Consider the following 14,184-nt stretch of genomic DNA (forward strand, 5'->3'; position numbering starts at 1 on the left):
TATGATTTTTTGTTCTTTGATGCCTGATAACTGATCCCTTCGGCACCTGTGATCATGCAGGCTGGTGTGCACCTTCATACTTAAAGCTCTTATAATAATCTATACATTCATTGTGTCAAGCACATTTGTACCTATATTGCCCCACCATCATTTCCAAAACATTTTTTTTCTACTTGAGCCTTTGGCATCAGCTCCTATTTAAAAAAATTTTTTTTCCCAGCTCCTATTCCCGCCCCCCCCCACCCTTGTGATCTCTTCATAATTTATCAATTATTTTTATTTTCGTATTTTACACCATCTCCCTTCAAGGATATCTCTCATTTGAATGGAGTTATCATGACAATATTTTATACCTGCTTGCTCTACTGTGTCCAGAGAGGCTTGAGGCTGGTGGAGTCCTTTGGACGCCATCAATTAGAGAACAGATGTTCCTCACCTGTTAGAAACACGGGGGCTTCTGCGATAGAAACAGACTGAACATTTAAAATCACAATGTGTTCCCTTCATGCTTTCCTTCCCTCTTTGACATTTTTTGTTTTCCAGATTCAAGATGACTGGAAGTACGTTGCCATGGTGATTGACCGCATCTTTCTGTGGGTCTTCATCCTGGTGTGCATTTTAGGGACAGCAGGATTGTTTCTGCAGCCTTTGATGGCCAGGGATGACATGTAAGCACCAAACCACCCAGGGGCCGGAAGGAGCGTGGGAGAGGGCTGTTACTGAAGACACTTCCCATGATGAGACTCTGTTTCTGGCATCTCAAGGTTTACCTGTTGTCCAGTTGTCTTGGTTTCTGTCAAACAAACAAAGCCATGCAAGAAAAAAGTCAGTATTTACTGTGGATAAATGAATAGTTAGTGTTTTTAATACAGTGAAGAATGAAAAACAATTTCCAAATATAAATCTTCCACAGTATGCTGTGCCAAGGGACAGAAAAAAATGGGTAATTATTAAAACTGCTCCCAAAACACCTCCTCCCCCCACCCCATTTTGTAGTGGTTGATACATACAAACAAGCATAGGAAATCTAGTTGCTCCAAAATGTGAAACTTATTTGGCCAGGATTTCAGATTTCCCAATGAGCTTTCTTAGGTAGCTCTTAGTCTTTTTAAAGTACCACTCCCCACCCCACGACCAGTTGTCACCATGAATTTCATGTTCAGGGGTAAGAGAGAGCTCAATTACTCATTCTTACATACTTCTAGATAATTCTGCCATGTGAAATGATGCCTAATCATAGTCACACATTGGTGTTAGTGGACTCTTAAAGCAGAGTTTCTGCTGAAGCACTGTTGGCATCCGGGGCCAGGTGATTCTTCATTGTGAGAGGTGGGGGTAGGCGGTAGGCCCTTTAGCAGCACCCAGGGAGCCATGGTGGTATAGTGGTTACCTGCTGGGCTGCGACCTGAAAGGTCAGCAGTTCAAAACCACCAGCTGCTCCAAGGGGGAAAGACACTACTCCAGTAGAGTTAACGTCTCGGAAACCCACAGAGGCAGTGCTACCCTGTCCTACAGGGTCACTGCGAGTTGGCATAGCCTCACTGGCAGTGTGTTTTTGTGAGTTCAGTAGCACCCTGGCCTCTGCTCACCAGATGCTAACAGAACCACCACCCGCTCCCCGAGTGTGACAACCAGAATGTCCTCTTGGGCAAAATGGCCTCCGATTGAGAACCATACCGTTTAGACCAGGGTGGGGAACGGCTGGCCCTGGGCTGTATAAGGCCTTCAAAATCATCAATCCCAGCGAACACCGCCCACATCACCAAAGAGAAGCAGCCCGGCCATCACTTGAAGGCTGTGGTAATTAGCATTTGACCAGCGTGGCCCGTGGCAGAGGCAAAGCTCCCCACCCCAGTTTCTGACCATGTGTGACGGAAGATCACGGCCCATGCGATGACGCTTCTGGAGCTGACTGGCCAGGGACAGATGCTGATTCATAAACACGACGTTGGGCTTTCACTAGTCGCTCGTGTTTTTCCTAATGCAAAAATAAACTCACAACATTGCAACCGGCCCTGACTCATGTCTCAGTTAAGCCAAGTGGGAGATTTTTATAAAATGTATTTATGCATCAAAATCTAAGGTAACAGTGATGGAGATAAAAGAGTGATCAGGGATGATGGCATGCCAAGATAGCTAACACGCGATTTACACTCTCAAACCAGAATTTCACTCAGATGACATGAAACCCTGTCTGCAGTAAAATGCAAATTAGATAGGGACCTCTCTGCCTTCCAAAGAGATGACGTGAACAGAGGTGGGTGACTTACTCTAAATACATAAGGCATGTTCTCTCAAGAGTTACAAGGCTAAATTCAATACAGCATTTCAGGCTTGGCTTTTCCTGTCATAGTTGCATAGGGACATTTATAGGGAACTTGTTTGTCTGGGATCTGGGATCCATTCATTATACTATATGAAGACTTAATAGTAAAACTAACTTATGTCAATAGCCTATGCAGTCCTGAAACTTTATTACTGTAATTGTTAGAGAGACATAAAAATGGAAACATTCCAGAGATTTCACAATATGCTTACATCAAATTCGACTACTATGCCATCTTTCATCTCAGTAAGATGGTTTTCATACAGAATGCTTTAAGTGTATCCATAGGCACGGTTTAAAAATGCGACTTGTGTATGTCACTGCAGTGGACTCTTCTCAGATCCAAGAAGCACTGGCAGCACTGGCTGCTAGCGGAAAGGTCGGTGATAAACCCACTAGTTCTCCTCGGAAGATAGATGAAGCTGTCTATCCCCGGAAAGATCTACAGCCTCAGAAACGCTACATAGGGTCACTGTGGGTTGGAATCCATTCGGAGAGCATTAGGTCCGAAAGGCTTTTGGATTCTACGGTCAAGGATCAAGAAATGCTAGCACAATTTATATAGAACGTGGTTGTATTAAATTTAGAAAATGGGGCCAAGGGAATTGAAAGTAACATTAAGAAGATGCCGCAAGGGAGCTATAGAAAGTTAATACAATGGCGATTCGGCATAGGCATCTAAAGAATAAACCCACTGCCACGGAGTGGACTCCGGCCCCACAGGGACCCGGCCGAGGGTTTCTAGGGCTGGAAATCGTTAAGGAATCGTTATGGAAGCAAACAGCCTCCATCTTTCTCCAGTAAAGTAGCTGGTGGGTCTGCAGTTCATAGGCCAACACTTACTCAACATGACCACCAGGGTTCCTGACCTAAAGACAAGACTCATGTGACCAAGGAGTTCCCAATTCCCATTTTTCATCTGTAAAACAATAGGATTCCAGAAAGCAGCAGCCCATGAGATTATTATCATACTAAATATAACAGCACAATATTACACTAAAGATTAGTGGTAGCCAGAGAATACAGGGCAGACTTAAAACATCACAAAATATTGGTGTTAAAATAAGTCTTCAACTACAGCTGGTATTTCTCAGCGTAATCAAAACATTCGCCTTTTGCTACAAGATCACTGTTTGCCACAAGGTCGCATGACTTGCTGGGACACGGTTCCAGGCGTTCACTAGTAGCGCTCAGGTAATATTTTGGTGCTGGTTTCCAAGGAGCAAATGCGACTAGGTCACTCCTTACTCGGTCATGCAGGCAGGTGTCCCAATGCACAGTGCAGTAAGAGCAGGTGATTTTAGCGGCTGTTAACCTGTTCAAGCTAGCGTTTTCATCCATGTCAACCAGGTGCCTACGAGACATGTGCCTTCAGGTAGGCAAAGTCATAATACAGCCCTTTGTGAAGCATCACTTGTTTGCATTTCCAATATGAACGGGCACAATGATGTTTGCCCATTTATAAATTACAGGAACAAAAAGACCAAGAGATCCAACAATTGAAACCAGTAGAAATGTCCACAGAAACATCCGGTCGAGAACCTGGGCTATGAATTTCCAATCTTCTACAATCTGTTGAAAAGCAGACACAACGACATTAAATACATCATTAAAAATCACAGACATTTGAAAATCTAACTCACTGAGGAAGTGCAGTGCAATACCTCTCCCTGGTGGACACTGGCACGATGGGGGAGGGGGGTTGCAAAAGCAGATATCTGCACTTTATCCCGGATCATGGGCTATAGTTCAATGTTTTCAATTGCCACGGGGGGTGGGGGTGGGGTGGGGCTGAGTAATCCCTTCCTCCCCCCAAAAAAGGGAATGGCAGGCCAAATAAGCTGGAGCCTGTGGGTTAGAAGCTAACTCTAAACAGTAAATACATCTCTATACTCAGTTCAGGGAAAGAATCTACCCTGCTGGTTTTCACCAAGTAAAGCCCCTCTCAAGCTATAAGACTCTACAAAATGCATTACTTATACATTCACTTAAGGAGTCCTGGTGGTACCACAGGTTAAACACTGGGCTACTAGTCACAAGGACAGCAGTTCAAACCCTCCAGTGGCTCTGCAGGGGAAACATAAGGCTTTCTGCTCCTATAAAGTTATTTACAGTCTCAGAAACTCTAAATAGCATCACTGTAAGTTGGAATCGACTCAATGTCAGTGAGTTTGGTTCGAGCTTTATACATCCACTTAGACAGTACCCTGGAGGTGCTGTGTAAAGATTCGTAGTCATGGAAACCCTATGAAGTTGCTCTACTCTGTCCTATAATGTTATGAGTCTGAATCAGTAGTGGATTGGTTTGGGTTATACATCCACATTATAATACATTGGTTTTTACAAATTCATAATAAAAACCCAAATATTTATTCTACTTGGATATCATTTTTACTGTATAGAATTGTTTACTTGTTTTGCCTTTTTTGAAGACAATCTAGCCTGAGGTTAATTTTCTGCCAATTCAAAAGTTGGCTCAGGATAATACATATTAGAAAGACATTACTCTTCCTCCCCCTTCACCAATTTAATTGCATTTTAGATGTCCTAGGGACTAGTTTGTAGGAGCCCTGATGCCATTGTGGGCTATGCATTAAACTGCTCACCACAAGGTCAGTGGTTTGAACCCGCCAACTACTCCTCAGGAGAAAGATGAGCTGTCTACTCCTATAAAGAGTTACAATTCCCCAAACTCAAAGGGACGGTTCCACCCTGTCCTATAAGACCACCATGAGTTGGAATCGACTGGATAGCAGTTTAGGGACTGTTTTCACCTACACCTGTGGCGGACAGGCTGACCAGCCCTGGAGCTCATTTCTCTCTTGGTACACCTTTAGCACACAGTTGGCTCAATGGGTCAGAGTTCCGTCACAGGGGGGCGGTGGACACCAGCCGCTGAGTGCCAAAGGCTCCCCTTCCTACAAGACCACTTCCTTGACCAAAGCCTTCCTTGGCCCCTCAAAAAAAGCCCAAAACAAAATAAAATCAAACTCACTGCCATCAAGTCTATACTGACTCATAGTGACCCTGTAGGACAGGGTAGAACTTCCCCTGTGTGTTTCCCAGACTGTAACCCCTAGGTGCTCTCACATAGCCAACCTTGCCAATCACAGCCCAATGCATAACCTCTATGCCACCAGGGCACTCTGGCCCTTCCATTAACCCTTAATTAAGTGTGGGGAGCCTCTACAGGAATTGTGCCCTGAATGGTGGGCTAGAGAATTTTAGGGATTATAAACTTCTACTATCTCTCTGCTTCGGAATCCACCCTCAGGAGCAAGGAAGGCAATGTCCTCTCATACACCCCCACCACACCCTAGCAGTTTCGCCCCGAACCTTTCACACATCAGAGACATTTATTAAATTTCTTCTCAACCTAACTCATTCTCTAATGAATATTTTCATTTTAAAGACTCCTTTGAGAGCCTCCAACCTTGGACACTTATTTACTAGAACCAAATTCAACATGTTCAAGTCTACAAACATAAAGAGTTTGTTAAAAATAGCTATCAAATGGGTTCCATAGCAAAGTGATGAGGAAAGTAGGTGGAGCATCTGGGGTCGTAAAGCCTTGTTTGCACACCAGACTGAAAGTGACATTCTGCGAGAGGAAACCCACTGCCATCGAGGTGATCACAATGCACAGGGACTATATCGGTGCAGACTAGAACTGCCCTCCGGGGTTCCCAATCCTGGAAGTCTTTACAGGAGCAGAACGCCTCATCTCTCTCCCAATGGGTGGCTGATGAGTTGTGATCACTGCCTTGCAGTTAGCAGCTCAATACAGAGCCCACTCTAGCACTAGAACACCAACCTAGGCCACTACGGTTTACTCCTCCTCAATCCTTGCATATGTAAAATACACATGTGTATTACTGTCAGCGAGGAGCCCCCAGATTTCATGTTTCTGTGACAGTTAGGTCTGAGGCCATCAAACCATCACCCAGCTCCCTAGGGGCACTTTGATGCACAACAAGCGCATCGGAACATCTCGCTCCTTTTATTTTAATTTTTTAAGTGAATCATTCAAAGGTTTATTGTGGAAATGTTTTCCTTGACTATATTTATAAAGCCTAAATTAGGCTCATTGTGCAAAAAGAGTCACTGTTCATCTGCCATAAGGCAGCATTAAGAAACTGCATTGGTGATGATTAAATGATAGCAACTGAACATGTCAGAGGCAGAAAAGCCTATGGCGAGATTGTTAGTCCTCAGAGTAACAGAACAGCAGACGTCAACTTTTTAAAAAGGCATTTAAGATGATGAGGGAAATTTAGAAGTTACATCCGCGCGCTTGCCTCATTTTGCATGTGCCATCACTGAAATATTAGTATAGGAAAGAGCTGCTATAGGGCAGCGTGTCAACACGCCTGGTCCTCAAGCTATGCTTAGACTTAAGGGTCGTGCCGTGTACTCTGTCAAACCCCATGAAGCAAGTTCACTTGTGACCTTGAGCTCAGCAGAGAAACACTGCGGTGTGCCACAGACCTCTCGGACAGCGCTCTCCTTCGTGACGTGCCTTGTGATGTAGCGAATAGAATCAAGGGCTGCTTCCAGTGTGTCTCTGGAAGCCTGGGCTCCACTCTCGCTCCCCGCTGCCTCTTTCGGCGGGCAGTACCGGTCCGCATGGCTCCGCATGCAGAGCAGCTTGGGGAGCCTGTGAAGAAAGAGCTTGCGGACCCATGGGGCCATCGCGTTGTGTGTGGAGGAAGACCGGTGATGGAGATTGATGGCGAAGACGGTGACCATGATTGACAGTGTGACGAAGATCATGGTGAACACCAGGTACTCTCCAATCAGAGGGATGACTTTGGAAGAGGAAGGTATGATCTCCTCAATCACCAGGAGGAAGACGGTCAAAGAGACAAGGACTGAGGTGCAGAGACAGATCTTTTCCCCTTCGTTTGAAGGAAGATAGAAGACAAGCACGGTTAAAAAGGAGAGCCCGATACAGGGGATGATAAGGAACAAGGTGTAAAAGAGAGGCAGGCGCTTGATGACGAAGGAGTAAGTGATGGATGGGTACCAGCAACAGCTATCCGTTCTGTTTCCTTTTCTTCCCCTGGCGCTCAAAATTTCCCATTCGCCATTGTCAAAAAAGTCTCTCTTGTCCACTTCTTGATCCTCTAAAACCAAATCAACTTGCGAGCCATCGTAAGTCCAGGAGCCAAATTTCATGGAACAGTTTTGGAGATCAAATGGGAAAAAGGTTACATCGATGGTGCAGGAACTTTTGTAGTTTGCGGGTGGGGTCCAGGTGACAGTGCCATCGTACCTGACAACGGTTTTGGTACTGGCGCCTTCAAAACGTCCATCTGCGCTGAAATACACACACACACATGAACACATACACATATAGTATTGATGTAGAGACTACCAAGCTGACACCCATTTCACACACCATTGCAAAAGAAAGCCTGTAATTCACAGCATGAAACAATTTTTTGATTCTTTTAACTACACATAGGAAGGGCACCTGTGTTAGGGACATCTTCCTTAAATCTCTGAAGTCTGCCATGAATGGAACCCCTGCTTCTACACTGATGTCAGAACCCTAAATCTATGCTTCCCAAGATCCTAAGATACAGTGGTTGCAAAGAACTCATTTGGCACTCGAAGTATAAGGGAGCTAGTTGTGCAGTGGACACGCACATTCCCAGGCACCCCGCACAGGCTCTTTACCTGTATCCCAAACACCAGACGTTTTCTGCTCGGGCAGGAGGCAAAAAAAGCCCCCACAAAAACCAATGGCACCCAGCTGGGCGAGAGAGACGGCAGTGTCTCTCCAACTCTGGCAACAAGTGAATGGGTATCCTGGTGAAGTTTAATCAGAAACTCCACCCTAAGCACACGGTTTCTCTGATCGTTACCTTAACATTCCTGTGATTTCTGCCCAGTACTCTGTAATATATCCACAGCTGCTAGCAGAGTGGTTCCAATGATGTAAACTCTTGTTCTGGGAACAGCATCAGGCTGCCAAATAGCTTTGCTCACCCCTTGCACAGCGGCAAGTGTGGAGGCTTTAAGATGATTAAAGCTCTTTGGGGACAGTATTTTAGGATAAACACAAATGCCCAGATTTCCCCCTGTGGCCCTAGTGAAAAAGAAAACGGGTACTCAGCACTATCCTCTTCCAAGTGAAGGGGGAAAAGAAATCCTGAAAATGCACCTAAGTAGGATGCCTATAACGATGAGCTCATTATTGTGGTAGTTACACAATTGTGTGTCAAATATAAAGTGTAAGGGTAATATCCAACCTGCCAATTAGGTCATGTAGCCTGATAGTGCCTCCTTGAGGGTGTGACCTTCTCATAAGGAAGACCCTGAGAAACCCCCTCCCTCTCTCCACCTTCACCTTCCTGCTTGCTGGCCACCCTGAGAGCTGCATGGATCCACAAGACTCTGCAACCACCGGCCTGTGGTCTTCCTGCATTCTGCATCATTGCATGTGAACGCATGAGTCTAAAGAGGGGCATATGGACTAGTATTGGACTTATGGATTTGAGTTGGACTGGGCTGGGATGTGTTCTTGATATATAATTACTTCTTGATATAAAGCTCTTTCTTACACAGATGAGTGACACTGGATTTGTTTCTCCAGTCAACCCAGTCTAACGCAATGATTAACCCAATGCTTCTTATTGCGGTAAAATTACAACGGGATATTTAAGCAAAATGTGAAGGCTACACGTTTGGATGTAAAATATGGTCTTGAGTGTGCAAGAAACGCATCCACAAACCAATAAACCTGGAAGGAAGTCTGCCAAGCATGTTGTCAAGTAAGTGAGAGAGTGAATGACCCGCTATCACACACAGGCTGTGAGGTCTTCCCCACAAGTGTAACATAGCCACCCTCAGTCTCTGCTTCCTCATCTATAAAATGGGTGCAATACAGTACGTATCTCATAAGTTATGGTGAGACCTAGAAGAAATAAAAATATGAGGCCAAGCGGATCATAAGTTTACCATACAAGTATGCTAATACAAGGAAGTTTCAAGAGGTTGATGGGAAAAATCTCCTTATCTTTGCATTGCGCTTTTCCACGAACGTTTTGAAGCTCCTTCCCATGGGGGTGGTAGTTGTTGAGTCTGTCCTGACTCGGAAGACCCTTACCTACAACAGAACAACGCCCTGCCTGACCCCATGCCATCCTAGTGGTGGCTTACCAAGTCATGGGGAATGGGGTAGATTATAGAGGCTTTCCGCCCTACTTCCGGTATGCCATTCTGTACTTCCCAAATGGTTGACACATTTCGCAACTCAAAGAACACTTTCTGATCAGAAAACAACATGCCAAAAGGTGGGAGGGTGAGGTGGGGGTGGGGAATCCACCCGACCTATTTGCAGGTTTCTGAAACAAAAGAATGTATAAGAGCAACTGGTTCTACAACTAGACCATTTTCAAAAGGGAAAGAAAACTGCGAGTGATTAATATGAGTGCAAGTGTATCACAAAACACGACGTTTATCATGTAACTTACTTATCAAACAACACGATGTCTGGGGTCCAGATTGCATCTGAAGGGACACGTATAACTTTTATTCCACCGTAGTCCAGGGGGTTCCACCTTAATTTTACATCTATCCATTCCTTTAAAACAAACAAGCCAGTCTCCGTTTCAATGAACTTGTCAAAAGCAGTGAAAACACGGGCAGTTTTGACAGGACCCTGCCCCCAGCAGAGAAGACTCACCCGGCCCCTCATGCAGTGGCCTAGTGATGGCCTCCGTGAGGCACAGTGCCCACAATGCCCAAGCGCATGCACTCAGTACCTCTGCTCCGTACCTTTCCTGCCACCCACTGGCCATGCACAGGGTTGCAGGTCACATAGACCCAAGTCTCAGGGATAAGAGTAGCATCCTCTTTCCCGGCTGTCCTGTCACCTGATTTGGCTGTCAGGCCCATGCTAAGGGGAGTTGGCCTTGTGACACGTTTGACACATTGAAGCACCTGGTCCAACCTCCAGTCATTCTCTATTCTGTAACTATTACCAAGAAAATCATCCATGCTGTTTAGGACTTTGTGGTTAAGGGACTGGTCGGTATGAAAGTTAGACAAGAGGGGAGTTGAAGAGAAAAGGTTGAGATGACAGGATGGGGGTGGGGGTGGGAGGCGGGACTGTCCTTTATGCAATAAAACAATATCTGCATAAAAATAATTCATCACTGTTTATTTCCAGAGGAGTTTTGGTTGTGTAGCTGGTTACATCATGGGCTGCTAACTGCAAGGTCAGCAGTTCAAGGCCTTCAGCTGCTAGGGAGCTAGGGAGAACGATGAGGCTGTCTGCTTCCATGAAGAGTTACAGCCTCAGAACCCTTAGAGAGCACTTCTACTCGGCCCAATAGGGTCACTGTCACTTGGAATCAATTCAATGGCAGGGGGTTAGTATATTTCCACCTCCTGCAGAAAAAAAGAAGCGAAACCCTTGTGGTGGGCTACAGAGGAGGTGTTACACACCACGGGCTCCTTCCTGTTGCTTCTCCTCTCCTCTCGTCTCCTTCTCCTTTCCTCTGCCTCTCTTCTCCCCTCCCCTCCTCTGGCTCTCCTCTCCCCTCCTCTCCCTCTGCCTTCCTCTCCTCTTCCCTCCTCTACTGTCCCTCTCCTCTCCCCTCCCTTCCTCTCCTCTCCTCTTCCCTCCCCTCCTCTCCTCATAGCGAGCTCACCTGGAGCGACACTGGCCCACACTAGGCAACTCCAGGCTCAGGACCTCTGCCCTTCTCGGCCCTCTTGCTGGAGCACCCTTCCCCCAGATACCAGAGGGCTTGCACACTCTCTGCGTTGAAATCTCTCCTTCTCCAGGATGCTTTCCCGGACCACTCTATTTAAAAATACGGTTTCCAACGCTCCCTAGAGGGAGCCCTGGTGGCACAGTGGTTAAGTGCGTGGCTGCTAACCAAAAGGCTGGTGGTTTGAAATGAACCCATTTGCTGCTCCATGGGAGAAAGGTGTGGCACTCTGTTTCCCCAAACGTTTGTTCTTGTTCTTATGTGGCCCCTACAGGGTAGTCCTACTCTGTTGTAGAGGGTCACTGTGAGTCAAGTGGACACCAGGACACCCCCTCTCTACTCCCTACTTTCCTCCAAGCCGTTCAGCTTCTAAGAGACTATGTAATGAACGTAAATGAAGATACTGCTGAAGGAAGTTCCTTGAAGATAAGGATTTTGTCTGTTTTATTCCTGGCTTCTCCAGGAATCCCAACAGCGTTGGCTCGCAAAAATATCAACTGCATAAATACAAGACCTCGATTTCCCCCCATCTCTCTGCATCCTGCCAGTCCCAAAGCCTATAACAAAAGCAGCAGCAGCCAGGCTTGCTGGTTGATGCAGCCTGGTGGAGCCTCTGAGATTCTGGCTCTTTGGATCCAGAACGGAACTCACCTCTGTGGCCCAAGTTCAGCCAGCCAGACAGGTAGGTCCACGGTGGGGTGGGGGGTGGGGGGACATGACACACACTAATAACACCAGTGAGAGACATACACCTGAGAACAGTCCACCACTTGAGATCCAAGGGCAGCATTTGCCCAAGGCCAACGTGCAGTGGGTTAGGAGAGAAAGAGGGCTGGGAGCAGGAAGCGCAGGGCAGAGGTTGGGGGAGTGGTGTTGCACAGAGGGGCTGGCAATGAATGAGATGAAACAAAATGTGTACAAACTGATGAATGGGAAACTGATGATCGGTCCTGGAAACTTTCATCAATCCACAATAACAAGTTAAACAAAACAAAACAAACAAAAACAACAGTGGTACCGGGCCCCTTTTCATTGTCTACATACCTGCTTCAACCAGACATTTGTTGTCATTAACTGATTTTTCTCATCCTATAAAATAAAAACTTTGGTAAGGCTGATTATTTCTTTTTTTATATATATATTAAATATTTAATTTCAGACCACATACATCCATACAACATACATAATGGAGAGTAAGTCAAAAAGTATTGCTAAAAATCAGAAACTTTTATAAAATAAACATATGTGTTTAAAAAATATTAAGCTGCTGTTTCTAATCACATCCTCCATGTAGGCCCATCCCCTTTTGGTATCAGTGTTTTCGCCTCTCTAACCCTTCCCTGTAGAAGTCATGTCAAAATGGCAGGTTTGGCATCCTCAGTGAACTCAAAACTGTGTTCCTTTCATATGCTGATGAGCTTGGGGGATTAAAAACAAGCCTGGAGAGGCAAGAGCAGGGCTGTAGGATGAATGGAATAAGGTTTCCCAACAAAGTTTTCTTAGACCAGTCCTCATTACCTTCGAAGAATGAGTGGGCCCATTGTCATCATGGGGGGGAACCCTATTTCTTCTCTTACAATTACTTTTAGTGGGGGCTCTTACATCTCTTATCACAATCCATACAGTCCTCCACTGTGTCAAGCACATTTGCACATATGCCGCCATCATCATGTTCAAAGCATTCTCTTCCCACTTGAGCCCCTGATAGCAGCTCCCCATTTCTTCCCCCTCCTTCCCCCGAAGGCTGATTATTTCTATGGCAGAAACAATGCTTCTTTTAACAAGAATTTTCAGATTTTCATACACACATACCTCCCTGGAATGTAGGTCCTATGTTCTTTCTATGCATCTGTCCGGCCTAATTTTACAGTTTCCCTCTCAGCAGACTTGGAATTTTAGATTAGCTGCCCTAAAGTATACCAATAGCATTTTTAGGGTTAACATTCATGGTTGTAACTCCTGTCTCTCATCAGATCTCAGAAGTAATCTAAGATACAAGTGTGGGATTGGTTTATGTACTGAACAACAAGAAAAGAAGACAAAAATAAAAAAATGCTACCGTGAATTGTAAGCTGCTGTTACTTATAAGACACATCATGATTTCAGAGCTACTAAGACGGGCTTTCAACCACAGTTACTCCCTCTCTCGAGGCATGACTCTGGGGAACTGCAATACAGAAAAACACTCGAAGCCCCTAACCTTGAATGCCAATTCCATAAAACTGTCTGTGATGCCTGTTCTGGAGAACCGGGGGCCCTGGGTACTTGCCACAGGTACCTTTCTGCAGTCCCTCGTCAACTTTCCAAGGTCTCCTTTCATCTACTTTGCATGGCATCTCTCCCACGAAATGTTTCCTGAAACACCAGGCCACTAAAAGGTCAGCATACTCAAAGCTCAAAAACACAATGTCACTGCCATCGAGTCGTTCCAACGCACAGCGACCCTGTGTATGGGGCAGCGTAGACCCTGCTCCAGTGGAGCCCCCCGACTGCAAATGTCTGGGAGAGGAGAAAGGACCCCCTTCCTCCCACAGAACGCCTGGTGGATTCAAACTGCTGACCTTGGGGTTAGCAGGCCAAGTCATAACCCACTACAACACCAGGACTCCTTTGCCCAAATCATCAACCACAGATGCTGTCTGTATGTACGGTTCACTGCTGAGCACAGAGACCCACAGAAGTAGGAGCGATCTCTCCAGGAAAACCAACAGCTCAGGGGGCTGAATGTTCTCTGTTCCCTACCCCGTCCACAACAAGAGGTGGATGAGCCAAAGGAAAGGGGGAGACAAGGGTCCCTCCTGAGGGACAAGGGGGGTCCCCACACCAGAAGAGTGAGCCACAGGCAGTCCAGAGCAATTCTCTGGGGTTAACATCTCGGCACCGGAAAGACTTAGCGGTTGATCTACTGACATCTCTTCACTTGGCAGATGTAGAAACTGCAGCCCCGAGAGGTGACTGGCCTAAAACTCAGTCTTCCGAATCCAAACCCCAGGTGCCTGGGTCCCCCGTCCACCACAAAATCATACACCATACCAGAACAACTGCTGACCCCCACGCCAGAATATGCCCATTTGGCAAAAGTTCTAGACAGAGGCTTTGATGAGGAAAACTCTGGCAACCCCCTGGTGTTCT

At 46.0% G+C, this 14,184-nt stretch overlaps 2 protein-coding genes across 2 annotated transcripts in view; one reads left to right on the plus strand and one right to left on the minus strand.

Moving 5' to 3' along the window:
* CHRNA3 (cholinergic receptor nicotinic alpha 3 subunit) overlaps positions 1-1,379 on the plus strand; it is a 17,894-nt gene extending 16,515 nt beyond the window's left edge. Inside the window, exon 6 of the mRNA XM_045285835.1 lies at positions 544-1,379. Coding sequence (XP_045141770.1) covers positions 544-672 — 129 coding nt within the window. The 3' untranslated portion in view covers positions 673-1,379. The remainder of the gene's footprint in view (positions 1-543) is intronic.
* A 1,242-nt stretch (positions 1,380-2,621) lies between these two features.
* Positions 2,622-14,184, minus strand: part of CHRNA5 (cholinergic receptor nicotinic alpha 5 subunit) — a 16,031-nt gene continuing 4,468 nt past the window's right edge. Inside the window, exons 2-5 of the mRNA XM_045285836.1 lie at positions 12,097-12,141; positions 9,808-9,917; positions 6,815-7,646; positions 2,622-3,898 (exon numbers count right to left, since the gene is read on the minus strand). Of these exons, the coding sequence (XP_045141771.1) occupies positions 3,737-3,898; positions 6,815-7,646; positions 9,808-9,917; positions 12,097-12,123 (1,131 nt within the window). The 5' untranslated portion in view covers positions 12,124-12,141 and the 3' untranslated portion in view covers positions 2,622-3,736. The remainder of the gene's footprint in view (positions 3,899-6,814; positions 7,647-9,807; positions 9,918-12,096; positions 12,142-14,184) is intronic.

The sequence above is a fragment of the Echinops telfairi genome, unplaced genomic scaffold, assembly GCF_000313985.2.
Source record: "Echinops telfairi isolate 266 unplaced genomic scaffold, ASM31398v2 ScPeMD7_7475;HRSCAF=8513, whole genome shotgun sequence".
Lineage (NCBI taxonomy): Eukaryota > Metazoa > Chordata > Mammalia > Afrosoricida > Tenrecidae > Echinops > Echinops telfairi.